Source organism: Lampetra fluviatilis, chromosome 40 (assembly GCF_964198595.1).
Source record: "Lampetra fluviatilis chromosome 40, kcLamFluv1.1, whole genome shotgun sequence".
NCBI classification, from domain to species: domain Eukaryota; kingdom Metazoa; phylum Chordata; class Hyperoartia; order Petromyzontiformes; family Petromyzontidae; genus Lampetra; species Lampetra fluviatilis.
In genome coordinates this window covers 5,068,340-5,082,393 of record NC_136314.1, presented here as the reverse complement: position 1 = coordinate 5,082,393, position 14,054 = coordinate 5,068,340, and the positions used below count along the sequence as shown (strand labels likewise).

At 53.4% G+C, this 14,054-nt stretch overlaps 1 protein-coding gene across 1 annotated transcript; it reads right to left on the bottom strand.

Annotated features, from left to right (window-relative positions):
• Positions 1–1,654: 1,654 nt before the first annotated feature.
• Positions 1,655–8,017, bottom strand: AMDHD1 (amidohydrolase domain containing 1). Its single transcript, XM_078874931.1, has 9 exons — positions 7,775–8,017; positions 5,913–6,019; positions 5,690–5,754; positions 4,913–5,190; positions 4,351–4,576; positions 3,893–4,017; positions 3,062–3,155; positions 2,672–2,832; positions 1,655–2,348 (listed from the first exon to the last, which is right to left on the bottom strand). Exons 1-9 carry the CDS (start codon positions 7,942–7,944, stop codon positions 2,261–2,263), a joined length of 1,314 nt encoding a protein of 437 aa, XP_078731057.1. The 5' UTR covers positions 7,945–8,017; the 3' UTR covers positions 1,655–2,260.
• Between the last annotated feature and the right edge of the window lie 6,037 nt (positions 8,018–14,054).

Genomic DNA, 14,054 nt, shown 5'->3' with positions numbered 1-14,054 from the left:
ACACACCACCATCAAAGCATACACACACCACCACCATAGCTTACACACACCACCATCATAGCATACACACACCACCACCATAGCTTACACACACACCACCACCATAGCATACACACACCACCATCAAAGCATACACACACCACCACCATAGCATACACACACCACCACCATAGCATACACACACCACCATCAAAGCATACACACACCACCACCATAGCTTACACACACACCACCACCATAGCATACACACACCACCACCACCATAGCATACACACACCACCATCATAGCTTGCACACACCACCATCATAGCCTTCACAGACTGTTGGGGCAAGTGCTGTTAGCGAGCACCTATGGAGGCCGGCACGGCACACGAGGGGGTGGGTGGCCGGCACCACGCCCGGCCGCCTTTGTCTCCCCGAGTGGGGATGTTTACCCATGGCACCAGGTCCTCATCGTCTAAGGCTGAGTGGACACAACAACACTCACAACTCCCAGGCGAACCGGGAGCGCAACCATCAACCCGCATTGCGGCATCACCCCGGGCCGATGGCGGATAGGAAACTCAATCGGGCATTTCTTTAGAAAACTCATTGATAAAGAAATGAAACCCAAACTATGGACCCCACAGTAAGTCCACTGTAGTCTGCCCGTCGACGAGGGAGGAGGGACAGCGACACGACACAACCCCTCTCGTGGCGAGCAGAGAACACCACTGCTACGCAGAGGTGTGGACTCGAGTCATGTGACTTGGACTCGAGTCAGACTCGAGTCATGAATTTGATGACTTGCGACTCGACTTGGACTTGCATAACAATGACTTTGTCCCACCTATGAGATGTGGACTCGAGTCATGTGACTTGGACTCGAGTCAGACTCGAGTCATGAATTTGATGACTTGCGACTCGACTTGGACTTGCATAACAATGACTTTGTCCCACCTCTGCTGCTACGACCTCCTGAACATCCAGCTGATGCTGCTGCTGCTTCATGCGCAAGAAGAGACCAGCTGCGTCACAGGCCTTGCCCACCTGTCCCATTAACATCACCAGCCATGGTCTATCCACTGCCGGATGAAGGCTTTCCCAATCCGCAGCCGTCTCTCTCACGGCCCCGTGATATTCCGGGGAAAACCCCGACCTGGTTCCTGGAGGTGAATCATCGCTCCGTCTCCTCGGCACACGTCTTCTTGGGCGAGTGTGTGTTCTCTGATGGGATGCATGCTATGATGATGTGGATGCTATGATGATGTGCCGACCTTCATAGGTGCTCGCCAACAGCACTTCCCCCACCCGTATGTCAAGGTATGTACAGGGGATCTTATCATTGTCCAATATTGATCGATGCCCAGATACGATCGAGGGATGGCTCCTTACCGGTTGACCACATGATGTATGCAGACGACTCAGCCGTTGCTGCTGCCTCTGAGAAGGACTTGGAGACTCCGCTGCTGAACCTGGAGTGTGCCACCAAGAGGTGGGTGGGGTGGGGCCTTACCATCAGCCCCATTCACAAGCCCACACTGACCAGCGTGGTGAAGTATGGTCAAACAACCGCGACGACCGACAAAGCGCTGGCAGTCCTTCACCCAACGGCGCATTGACAAAGGGCTGCAGATTATTGAATCACTCTTGCACGTTTTAATGCACTGACGGAATATTAAATGGCACATGCCACGCCGTAGCGATGAAACAAGAGCGTCCGGCAGCGAGAGATCAGTGCCAAGCAGAGCGGGGCGTCTGGCGGGTACAGCCGGAATCCCCGAGCATTGCGACGAATCACGCCGCTTGCGATCCGATGAGCTCTCACGACTCAGCGGTACAATGCAGACGCAAGTCGCAGAAGTTGTGGCCATGAAATCAAAACTATGGAGCCCACGGTAAATCCACTGTACTGTAGTCTGCCCTTCAACCAAGGAGGAGGAATCGCAGAACGACACAAACACTGTCCTGAAGCCCTCCCGTCGTTCAAGCATTCCATCCAATCATTTATTTTAAAACAAACGCGGCGGTCGTAGCGGCCTCCAGCGGCTGCTGGGGCGACGTGCAACCCAGGTCGCAACGCGGCAGGGACCTGCGGAATGGCTGCAGGACGAGAGACGCGAAACGCCGAGGAATTCAAGAAGGCGAGCGCCACCGTGCGTGCGAATCCGTAGCGTCGCGCTCATCCCGTGGCCGCCCACGCGGTCGTCACCGCACATCATCAACCGGGGATTCTCATTAGCTCGTGGCGGCGGTGGCGTCACAGTCGGCGCCATCGGCATCACTTCTCGTAGACGACGTTGCCCTGAGTGATCACGTGACTGATGATGTCGCCGTGGCAGCCCAGCTGGTAGATGATGTGCTCCCACCTGACGGAGGACACGCAGACGCGCACGAGCAGACACGCGCGCGCAGTCATGGCCGTTACCGAGCATGAAAACTGGAACGGCGTACCAAGAGCGCAGCCGCCTTTGTCTCCCGAGTGGTGAGGTTTACACACCGCACCAGGTACTCAGAATCAGAATCTTTATTTATAGATGTCTAGTAGAGGCTGAGTCGACCTAGGGTGAGGCTCAGTTTCGGTTCAGATAACTGTCACTGGTGTTCAAACTCAGGTTTGCAGGTTCGTAGCGCAGCACGCTTACCGCTGCACACACGCGCGTGCCCGCACGTGCCCCACGTAGCCGCGTACCTGGGCTCGGCGATGATGACCATGTCTCCCTGCTTGCCCGGCTCCAGGGAGCCGTGTCGCTCCTCGCAGCCCAGAGCGTAGGCCGCGTTGATGGTGGCGGCCACCAGCGCCTCCGGGAGCGACATGCGCAGGCGCACGCACGCCAAGTTCATCACCACCGGCTGCGCGCACACACACACACACAGGTGCACAAAGACAAAGACCCCCCCCCTCACCATATAGCCTCCAATAGACTGTTAGGGCAAGTGCTGTTAGCGAGCATTAGCAGTACGCGCGTACACACGCACGCACGGCAGCTTCACTACCGCACACGCACACATACACAATTTCAGCCTTACTCTGACACGTGACAACACAGAAACGGCGACACACAAGCGCCGGGCGTGTTACCATGGCGATGCAGTAAGCGTTGGGGTTGAAGTCGCTCCCCAGCGCGACGATGACGCCCGCGTCGATCATGGCCCTCGCTCGCGGCTCCTTCAGCCTGGGGCGGAGGTCAAAGGGCGAGCGACAAAGCGGGGTCAAGGGGGCAACTCGGGGTCAAATGTGTCATGACGTGTATTACCAGGTAAGGCCCAATTAGCTATAGAGCTCTTTTTCAGAAGCGACCTGACATCAAATGACAGCTCAACGAAGTGGCTTATCACGGGGAAAGTTATAGCAGTAGCCAAATACTCTAAACGCGTGTTTCTAAATGTCGAGGGAAAACCCGGAGGACCCGGAGAAAAATCCACGTGACCACGGGGAGAACACGCAAACTCCAAATATACAGCAGCAGGCGGCAAATTCAAGATTGCACCTACGACCTCCTGTATACCAGGCAAGGTAATTCGCGTCTCGCCACTGTGGCACGGCTATTCTCACTTCCCCGGGTTACGACCTGGAGATGCTCGGCGCAGTTTCAAGCGCTGCTGAATCCGGCGGTGAGAATCGCTCTTCAACTTAACCGGCGAGAGAAAGCTGAAACAAAAATTAGCTTTGCATGTTAAACGCTCGTACACGAGACGATTTGGTTTGATTGGCTGTGTCGGTTTGGTGGAGAGTTTCACGATGCAAATATGGCCGCATCATGACGTGCCCTCACCCAAAAGAATCTATGAACAAGCACGATACCGCCTGCGAACACCTACCAGTTAAGTTACGTGGAACGGGGCGCTCACTCGTATCAATGACCCCACCTAGCCTCGGTGACCCCACGTGACCTCGGTGACCCCATCTGACCTCAGTACGTATGCGGTGGAGGGCAGCAGCACGGCAGCGCAGCGTGCCGTCGCCATGGCCGCGATGCCCTGGTCGCTCGTCTCCTCCAGGTGGCTCACGGCGCGAGCGCCCAACTCAGCGGCCAGCTGCAACAGCACGGCAACACGCGGCTTGCTGAGAAGCAACACGGCTGCCAAGCAGCGCATCATAACGCAGCTACGCGAGTCTTAGTGACGCGGTGCGAGATGAAATACTTTTGATTTAGTTTGAAGGCGCTGGGGGGGGGGGGGGGCCCACGTGGTGTAAATTTGCCCCGGGCCCCGCACCCCCCCTAGGGACGGCCCTTCGCGGTGGCACAGGCAGGCGCGCTTGCACTCGACCCCGCCGGCGACGGAAAATCAGCGGAGGGAGCGGAGGGCTCGCGGCGACTGAAGATGACGCGGGGCAACCTGTGGGTCGAAGCGGACGGGGCGGCTCACCTCGCCGGCGCCCATGTCGGTGAACTCGTCGCCGTGGAAGTTGAGCAGGAAGCCGAGGTCGCGCGCGGCGCGCAGCACGGAGCGGGCGGCGTCCCGCTCGAACACGCCGCGCTCCAGGAACACGTCGGCCAGCTCCACGCGCAGCGAGCCGTCCTCCACGAGGCGCCGCACCGCCGGCAGATGCTCGCGCACCACCTCCTCCGCGTACCCGTCCGCATCGCGCCCTCTGGCGGGCGCGCCACCGGGGTCACGGGGGGTTGAGGGATACGAGGTCACGGGGGGTTGAGAGATACGGGGTCACGGGGAGTTGAGAGATACGGGGTCACGGGGGGTTGAGAGATACGGGGTCACGGGGGGTTGAGGGATACGGGGTCACGGGGGGTTGAGAGATACGGGGTCACGGGGAGTTGAGAGATACGAGGTCACGGGGGGCACGCAGGAACGGGGGAGGCGCTCTCGCCCGCCACCTGCTCCGCACGCCCGCCGCGTCGCGCCCGTCTCGCGGGGACAGTTGGACGCTCGCGGAGAGGACGCGGGGACGCCGCGGGCGCCCGCGACTCGCCTGGGCACGGCGTGCGCGCCGCAGTAGGAGCTGACGATCTTGAGCGGCAGCAGCGCGCGCGCCCGCTCGAGCGTGCGCAGCATGCGCAGCTCACTGGCGAGCTCCAGGCCGTAGCCGCTCTTGGCCTCCACGACGGTGGTGCCGGCGCGGAGGGCGCGGCGCAGGCGCTCGCACAGCGACGCCAGCAGCTGCGGCTCCCCGGCGGCACGCGTGCTCTCCACCGTGGAGTGGATGCCCCCGCCCGCACGGTGCACGTCCAGGTACGAGGCTCCCGCCAACTGGGGGTTGAGGGCAGGAGGGAGAAAGAGGCGAGAGAGTGGGAGGGAGTGTGGAGAGGACGGCAAGAGAACGAGAGGGAGGTGAGAGGGAATAAGGTGGAGGGAGCAGTGTGACAGGGTGCAGAGATGAGGGAGGCGAGAGGGAGGGAGGAGGGTGAAAGAGGTGAGGCTGTTAAAGAGGTGATAGAGTGGATGGGAGAGAGAGAGGGGTGAGAGGGTGAGTGATGGGAAGGTGAGCAGTGAGAGGGTGAGCGGTAAAGTAGAGAGAGAGGTGAAAGGGAGAGTGACGGGGTGGGTGACCGCTGAGAGGGTCAGCTGTGAAACGGTGAGCATTGAGGAAGCTGAGCGGTAAGATGGTGGCCGGCAAAGGGTGAGTGTGTATAGGGTGAACAACACACTGGGTGAGTGTTGGCAGAGAGAGTGAGTGAGTGAGCGCGTGACCGGGCGTGCCAATGCCGAGAGGGTGAGCATCGCGTTGAGCAGTGGGCGCGTCGCTCACCTTCATGGCGAACTCGTGCACGCGGTCTCCCGCCCACACCGGGTGAGTGTGCGCGTCCACCAGGCCTGGGCTCACCGGGTGAGGGTGAGGGAGGGTTATGGGACCGGGTCACAAAGAGGGCAAGGGTTCGTGAATCAGTGGGGGAGATGATTGAGAGGGAAGCTGTGAGTGAGAAGAGGGAGCTGGGGGGGGAGGGAGCTGGGGGGAGGCGGGAGCTGGCCACCTGGGATCACGCTGTGTCCATGCGCGTCGATGATCTGGTCGAAGGAGCAGCCCTCGAACTGCGCGGCGATCTCCTCCGCCGGCCCCACCGCCACCACGTCCCCATCCCTGCACGCCGCACGGCACCACAAACTCTCTTTGCTGAAGCCCTCTCATCATGGCCAGCAGGAGACCTCGACTTCGGCCTCTTAGCTGTGGAACTTGCTGCTGCTGCTGCCACACGCAAGGATGGCGTAGAGAGATTTAACTCGTTTCGAGGGACGGTGCCAATTCCGCAGGAGTCTCAGCCGGGGGCTTGTGGCGAGCCGCATGCCACAGCCAGCCCTCTGCTCCAATAACCGAGGGATTTCGTGTAAGTCCACAAGTCAACATTTGCTCCTCTGCAGCCCCCATTGTTTGGAATTCCCTGTCCCCTGCCACCACTGCTGTTGCCTCCCTTCCCCCCACCCATTCAAATCTCGGCTCAAGATGTAAAGTGTTAAGTCTGCCTGTTATAGATGCACACTCACACGGAGACCCAGAGACTCACAGAGACCCAGAGACTCACATAGAGGCCCATAGACTCACATAGAGACTCAGAGACTCACATAGAGACCCAGAGACTCACACAGATTCCCAGAGACTCACACAGAGACCCATAGACTCACAGAGACCCAGAGACTCACAGAGACCCAGAGACTCACACAGAGACCCAGAAACTCACATAGAGACCCAGGGACTCACAGAGACCCAGAGACTCACAGAGACCCAGAGAATCACACAGAGACCCAGAGACTCACAGAGACCCATAGACTCACATAGAGACCCATAGACTCACACGGAGACCCAGAGACTCACACAGAGACCCAGAGACTCACATAGAGACCCAGAGACTCACATAGAGACCCAGGGACTCACAGAGACCCAGAGACTCACAGAGACCCAGAGACTCACAGAGACCCATAAACTCACATAGAGACCCAGAGACTTATCGAGACACACAGACTCACGCCTCGTTTACTCTATAAAATGATCTTAGAATGCGTTCACAGTGATATAAATCCACCACTACTGTATCACTGCGTCGAACCGCGTTGGGCTGGGGACGGTGTTTAATCTCCATGATCGTGGTGACCAGCCTGCAACCCGACAGAATCAGATTGACTCATGCTGGAGGAATCCGATGAGCTACAAAGCTCTTCTTCACAGATCGTCTCCCACTGGGGAGCCGGCCGAGTGTTCATTGCCACGTGACCCTGTCGATCCCAATTGTGACGACCACGACCGGCACCGGCCCGACGTGACACCAACACCAACACCACCACCACCACCAACACCACCACCACCCCCACCACCATCACCACCCCACCACCACCACCCCACCACCTCCACCCCACCACCACCACCACCCCACCACCACCACCAACACCACCCCACCACCACCACCACCAGCACCCCACCACCACCACCAACACCACCCCACCACCACCACCACCCCACCACCACCACCAACACCACCCCACCACCACCACCACCATCACCACCCCACCACCACCACCACCCCACCACCACCACCAACACCACCCCACCACCACCACCACCATCACCACCCCACCACCACCACCACCCCACCACCACCACCACCATCACCACCCCACCACCACCCCACCACCACCACCCCACCACCACCAACACCCAACCACCAACACCACCACCACCACCACTACCACCCCACCACCCCCACCACCACCCTACCACCACCCCCACCACCACCAGCACCCCACCACCCCACCACCACCACCCCACTCCACCACCACCCCCACCCCACCACCACCCCACCACCACCACCCCACCACCCCCACCACCACCACAGTCTCACCGCACCTGCCGACCACCACGCTGCCGTTCGGGACGATGGCCACGTCTGCCATGTCCGCCCCGGCCAGGTAGCGCTGCCCGCCCCGGCAGACCACCACCACCTGCGCCGCTCCCCGCACCAGCAGCCGCTGGGCCACCCGCACCGCCACTCCGCCGCCGCCGCCGTCGCCGCTCATGATGCCGCCGTGCTGAGAGTGGAGCGAGGTCCCCGTGGCGAATGTTGAAGTGAGTGCCCGCGGGTCACCGGCCCTGGGAATCATTAACCCTGGTTTGGTCGCAGTTGAGAAGGCGGTGATGGGCACGTCCCTCCGCCTGTGCCAATCAGGCAGAACGCCGATACATACAAAGAGCCCCCCCCCCCCGTGTAGCCTCAATGTTGGGCCAAGCGCTGTGAGCCGAGCACCTTTGAAGGCCCCCACGACGCACGAAGCGAGCGGTGGCCAGCACCACGCCCGGCTCTCACGTCTCGCTCGTGGCGATATTTACACACCGCACCGGCTACTCACTTGATATTTACACACCGCACCGGCTACTCACTTGATATTTACACACCGCACCGGCTACTCACTTGATATTTACACACTGCACCGGCTACTCATTTGATATTTACACACCGCACCGGCTACTCACTTGATATTTACACACCGCACCGGCTACTCACTTGATATTTACACACCGCACCGGCTACTCACTTGATATTTACACACTGCACCGGCTACTCACTTGATATTTACACACCGCACCGGCTACTCACTTGATATTTACACACCGCACCGGCTACTCACTTGATATTTACACACCGCACCGGCTACTCATTTGATATTTACACACCGCACCGGCTACTCACTTGATATTTACACACCGCACCGGCTACTCACTTGATATTTACACACTGCACTGGCTACTCACTTGATATTTACACACTGCACCGGCTACTCACTTGATATTTACACACTGCACCGGCTACTCACTTGATATTTACACACCGCACCGGCTACTCATTTGATATTTACACACCGCACCGGCTATTCACTTGATATTTACACACTGCACCGGCTACTCACTTGATATTTACACACTGCACTGGCTATTCACTTGATATTTACACACTGCACCGGCTACTCACTTGATATTTACACACTGCACCGGCTACTCACTTGATATTTACACACTGCACCGGCTATTCACTTGATATTTACACACTGCACTGGCTACTCACTTGATATTTACACACTGCACTGGCTACTCACTTGATATTTACACACCGCACCGGCTACTCATTTGATATTTACACACTGCACCGGCTACTCACTTGATATTTACACACTGCACTGGCTACTCACTTGATATTTACACACTGCACTGGCTACTCATTTGATATTTACACACTGCACTGGCTACTCATTTGATATTTACACACTGCACCGGCTACTCACTTGATATTTACACACCGCACTGGCTACTCATTTGATATTTACACACTGCACTGGCTACTCATTTGATATTTACACACTGCACTGGCTACTCATTTGATATTTACACACCGCACTGGCTACTCATTTGATATTTACACACTGCACTGGCTACTCATTTGATATTTACACACCGCACCGGCTACTCATTTGATATTTACACACTGCACCGGCTACTCACTTGATATTTACACACTGCACTGGCTACTCACTTGATATTTACACACTGCACTGGCTACTCATTTGATATTTACACACTGCACCGGCTACTCACTTGATATTTACACACTGCACTGGCTACTCACTTGATATTTACACACTGCACCGGCTATTCACTTGATATTTACACACTGCACCGGCTACTCACTTGATATTTACACACTGCACTGGCTACTCACTTGATATTTACACACTGCACCGGCTATTCACTTGATATTTACACACTGCACTGGCTACTCACTTGATATTTACACACTGCACCGGCTACTCACTTGATATTTACACACTGCACTGGCTACTCACTTGATATTTACACACTGCACCGGCTATTCACTTGATATTTACACACTGCACTGGCTACTCACTTGATATTTACACACTGCACCGGCTACTCACTTGATATTTACACACTGCACTGGCTACTCACTTGATATTTACACACCGCACTGGCTACTCACTTGATATTTACACACTGCACTGGCTACTCACTTGATATTTACACACTGCACCGGCTACTCACTTGATATTTACACACTGCACCGGCTACTCATTTGATATTTACACACTGCACTGGCTACTCACTTGATATTTACACACCGCACTGGCTACTCACTTGATATTTACACACTGCACTGGCTACTCACTTGATATTTACACACCGCACCGGCTACTCATTTGATATTTACACACTGCACCGGCTACTCACTTGATATTTACACACTGCACTGGCTACTCACTTGATATTTACACACTGCACCGGCTACTCACTTGATATTTACACACTGCACCGGCTACTCACTTGATATTTACACACTGCACCGGCTATTCACTTGATATTTACACACTGCACTGGCTACTCATTTGATATTTACACACCGCACCGGCTACTCATTTGATATTTACACACTGCACCGGCTATTCACTTGATATTTACACACCGCACTGGCTACTCACTTGATATTTACACACTGCACTGGCTACTCACTTGATATTTACACACTGCACCGGCTACTCATTTGATATTTACACACCGCACCGGCTACTCACTTGATATTTACACACCGCACCGGCTACTCATTTGATATTTACACACCGCACCGGCTACTCACTTGATATTTACACACCGCACCGGCTACTCACTTGATATTTACACACTGCACCGGCTACTCATTTGATATTTACACACTGCACTGGCTATTCACTTGATATTTACACACTGCACCGGCTACTCATTTGATATTTACACACCGCACCGGCTACTCATTTGATATTTACACACCGCACTGGCTACTCACTTGATATTTACACACTGCACTGGCTACTCACTTGATATTTACACACTGCACTGGCTACTCATTTGATATTTACACACTGCACTGGCTACTCACTTGATATTTACACACTGCACTGGCTACTCACTTGATATTTACACACTGCACTGGCTACTCACTTGATATTTACACACTGCACTGGCTACTCACTTGATATTTACACACTGCACCGGCTACTCACTTGATATTTACACACTGCACTGGCTACTCATTTGATATTTACACACTGCACTGGCTACTCACTTGATATTTACACACTGCACCGGCTACTCATTTGATATTTACACACTGCACTGGCTATTCACTTGATATTTACACACTGCACCGGCTACTCATTTGATATTTACACACCGCACCGGCTACTCATTTGATATTTACACACTGCACTGGCTACTCATTTGATATTTACACACTGCACTGGCTACTCATTTGATATTTACACACCGCACTGGCTACTCACTTGATATTTACACACTGCACTGGCTACTCACTTGATATTTACACACTGCACCGGCTACTCACTTGATATTTACACACCGCACCGGCTACTCACTTGATATTTACACACTGCACCGGCTACTCACTTGATATTTACACACTGCACTGGCTACTCACTTGATATTTACACACTGCACCGGCTACTCACTTGATATTTACACACTGCACTGGCTACTCACTTGATATTTACACACTGCACTGGCTACTCATTTGATATTTACACACTGCACTGGCTACTCATTTGATATTTACACACCGCACTGGCTACTCACTTGATATTTACACACTGCACTGGCTACTCACTTGATATTTACACACTGCACTGGCTACTCACTTGATATTTACACACTGCACTGGCTACTCACTTGATATTTACACACTGCACTGGCTACTCACTTGATATTTACACACTGCACCGGCTACTCACTTGATATTTACACACTGCACTGGCTACTCACTTGATATTTACACACTGCACCGGCTACTCACTTGATATTTACACACTGCACTGGCTACTCATTTGATATTTACACACTGCACTGGCTACTCACTTGATATTTACACACTGCACTGGCTACTCACTTGATATTTACACACCGCACCGGCTACTCACTTGATATTTACACACTGCACCGGCTACTCACTTGATATTTACACACTGCACTGGCTACTCACTTGATATTTACACACCGCACCGGCTACTCACTTGATATTTACACACTGCACTGGCTACTCACTTGATATTTACACACTGCACCGGCTACTCATTTGATATTTACACACTGCACTGGCTACTCACTTGATATTTACACACTGCACTGGCTACTCATTTGATATTTACACACCGCACCGGCTACTCACTTGATATTTACACACTGCACTGGCTACTCACTTGATATTTACACACCGCACCGGCTACTCACTTGATATTTACACACTGCACTGGCTACTCACTTGATATTTACACACTGCACCGGCTACTCATTTGATATTTACACACTGCACTGGCTACTCACTTGATATTTACACACTGCACCGGCTACTCATTTGATATTTACACACTGCACCGGCTACTCATTTGATATTTACACACTGCACTGGCTACTCACTTGATATTTACACACTGCACCGGCTACTCATTTGATATTTACACACTGCACCGGCTACTCACTTGATATTTACACACCGCACCGGCTATTCACTTGATATTTACACACCGCACCGGCTACTCACTTGATATTTACACACCGCACTGGCTACTCACTTGATATTTACACACTGCACTGGCTACTCACTTGATATTTACACACCGCACTGGCTACTCACTTGATATTTACACACTGCACTGGCTACTCATTTGATATTTACACACTGCACCGGCTACTCATTTGATATTTACACACCGCACCGGCTACTCACTTGATATTTACACACCGCACCGGCTACTCATTTGATATTTACACACCGCACCGGCTACTCACTTGATATTTACACACTGCACCGGCTACTCATTTGATATTTACACACTGCACTGGCTACTCATTTGATATTTACACACCGCACTGGCTACTCACTTGATATTTACACACCGCACCGGCTACTCACTTGATATTTACACACTGCACTGGCTACTCACTTGATATTTACACACTGCACCGGCTACTCACTTGATATTTACACACCGCACCGGCTACTCACTTGATATTTACACACTGCACTGGCTACTCACTTGATATTTACACACTGCACCGGCTACTCACTTGATATTTACACACCGCACCGGCTACTCACTTGATATTTACACACTGCACTGGCTACTCACTTGATATTTACACACTGCACCGGCTACTCACTTGATATTTACACACCGCACCGGCTACTCACTTGATATTTACACACTGCACTGGCTACTCACTTGATATTTACACACTGCACCGGCTACTCACTTGATATTTACACACTGCACTGGCTACTCACTTGATATTTACACACCGCACCGGCTACTCACTTGATATTTACACACTGCACCGGCTACTCACTTGATATTTACACACCGCACCGGCTACTCACTTGATATTTACACACTGCACTGGCTACTCACTTGATATTTACACACCGCACCGGCTACTCACTTGATATTTACACACTGCACTGGCTACTCACTTGATATTTACACACTGCACCGGCTACTCACTTGATATTTACACACTGCACTGGCTACTCACTTGATATTTACACACCGCACCGGCTACTCACTTGATATTTACACACCGCACCGGCTACTCACTTGATATTTACACACCGCACCGGCTACTCACTTGATATTTACACACTGCACTGGCTACTCACTAGATATTTACACACCGCACCGGCTACTCACTTGATATTTACACACTGCACTGGCTACTCACTAGATATTTACACACCGCACCGGCTACTCACTTGATATTTACACACCGCACCGGCTACTCACTTGATATTTACACACTGCACCGGCTACTCACTTGATATTTACACACTGCACCGGCTACTCACTTGATATTTACACACCGCACCGGCTACTCACTTGATATTTACACACCGCACCGGCTACTCACTTGATATTTACACACTGCACTGGCTACTCACTTGATATTTACACACTGCACCGGCTACTCACTTGATATTTACACACTGCACTGGCTACTCACTTGATATTTACACACTGCACTGGCTACTCACTTGATATTTACACACTGCACCGGCTACTCACTTGATATTTACACA

Excerpts from the sequence above, each read along its gene's own strand:
- AMDHD1 (XM_078874931.1), bottom strand. The coding sequence starts at position 7,944 with ATGAGCGGCGACGGCGGCGGCGGCGGAGTGGCGGTGCGGGTGGCCCAG. Across the intron at positions 5,191-5,689 it reads TGCACGAGTTCGCCATGAAG|TTGGCGGGAGCCTCGTACCT; the intron begins GTGAGCGACGCG and ends CTCAACCCCCAG. Across the intron at positions 4,018-4,350 it reads CCGACATGGGCGCCGGCGAG|CTGGCCGCTGAGTTGGGCGC; the intron begins GTGAGCCGCCCC and ends GTGCTGTTGCAG.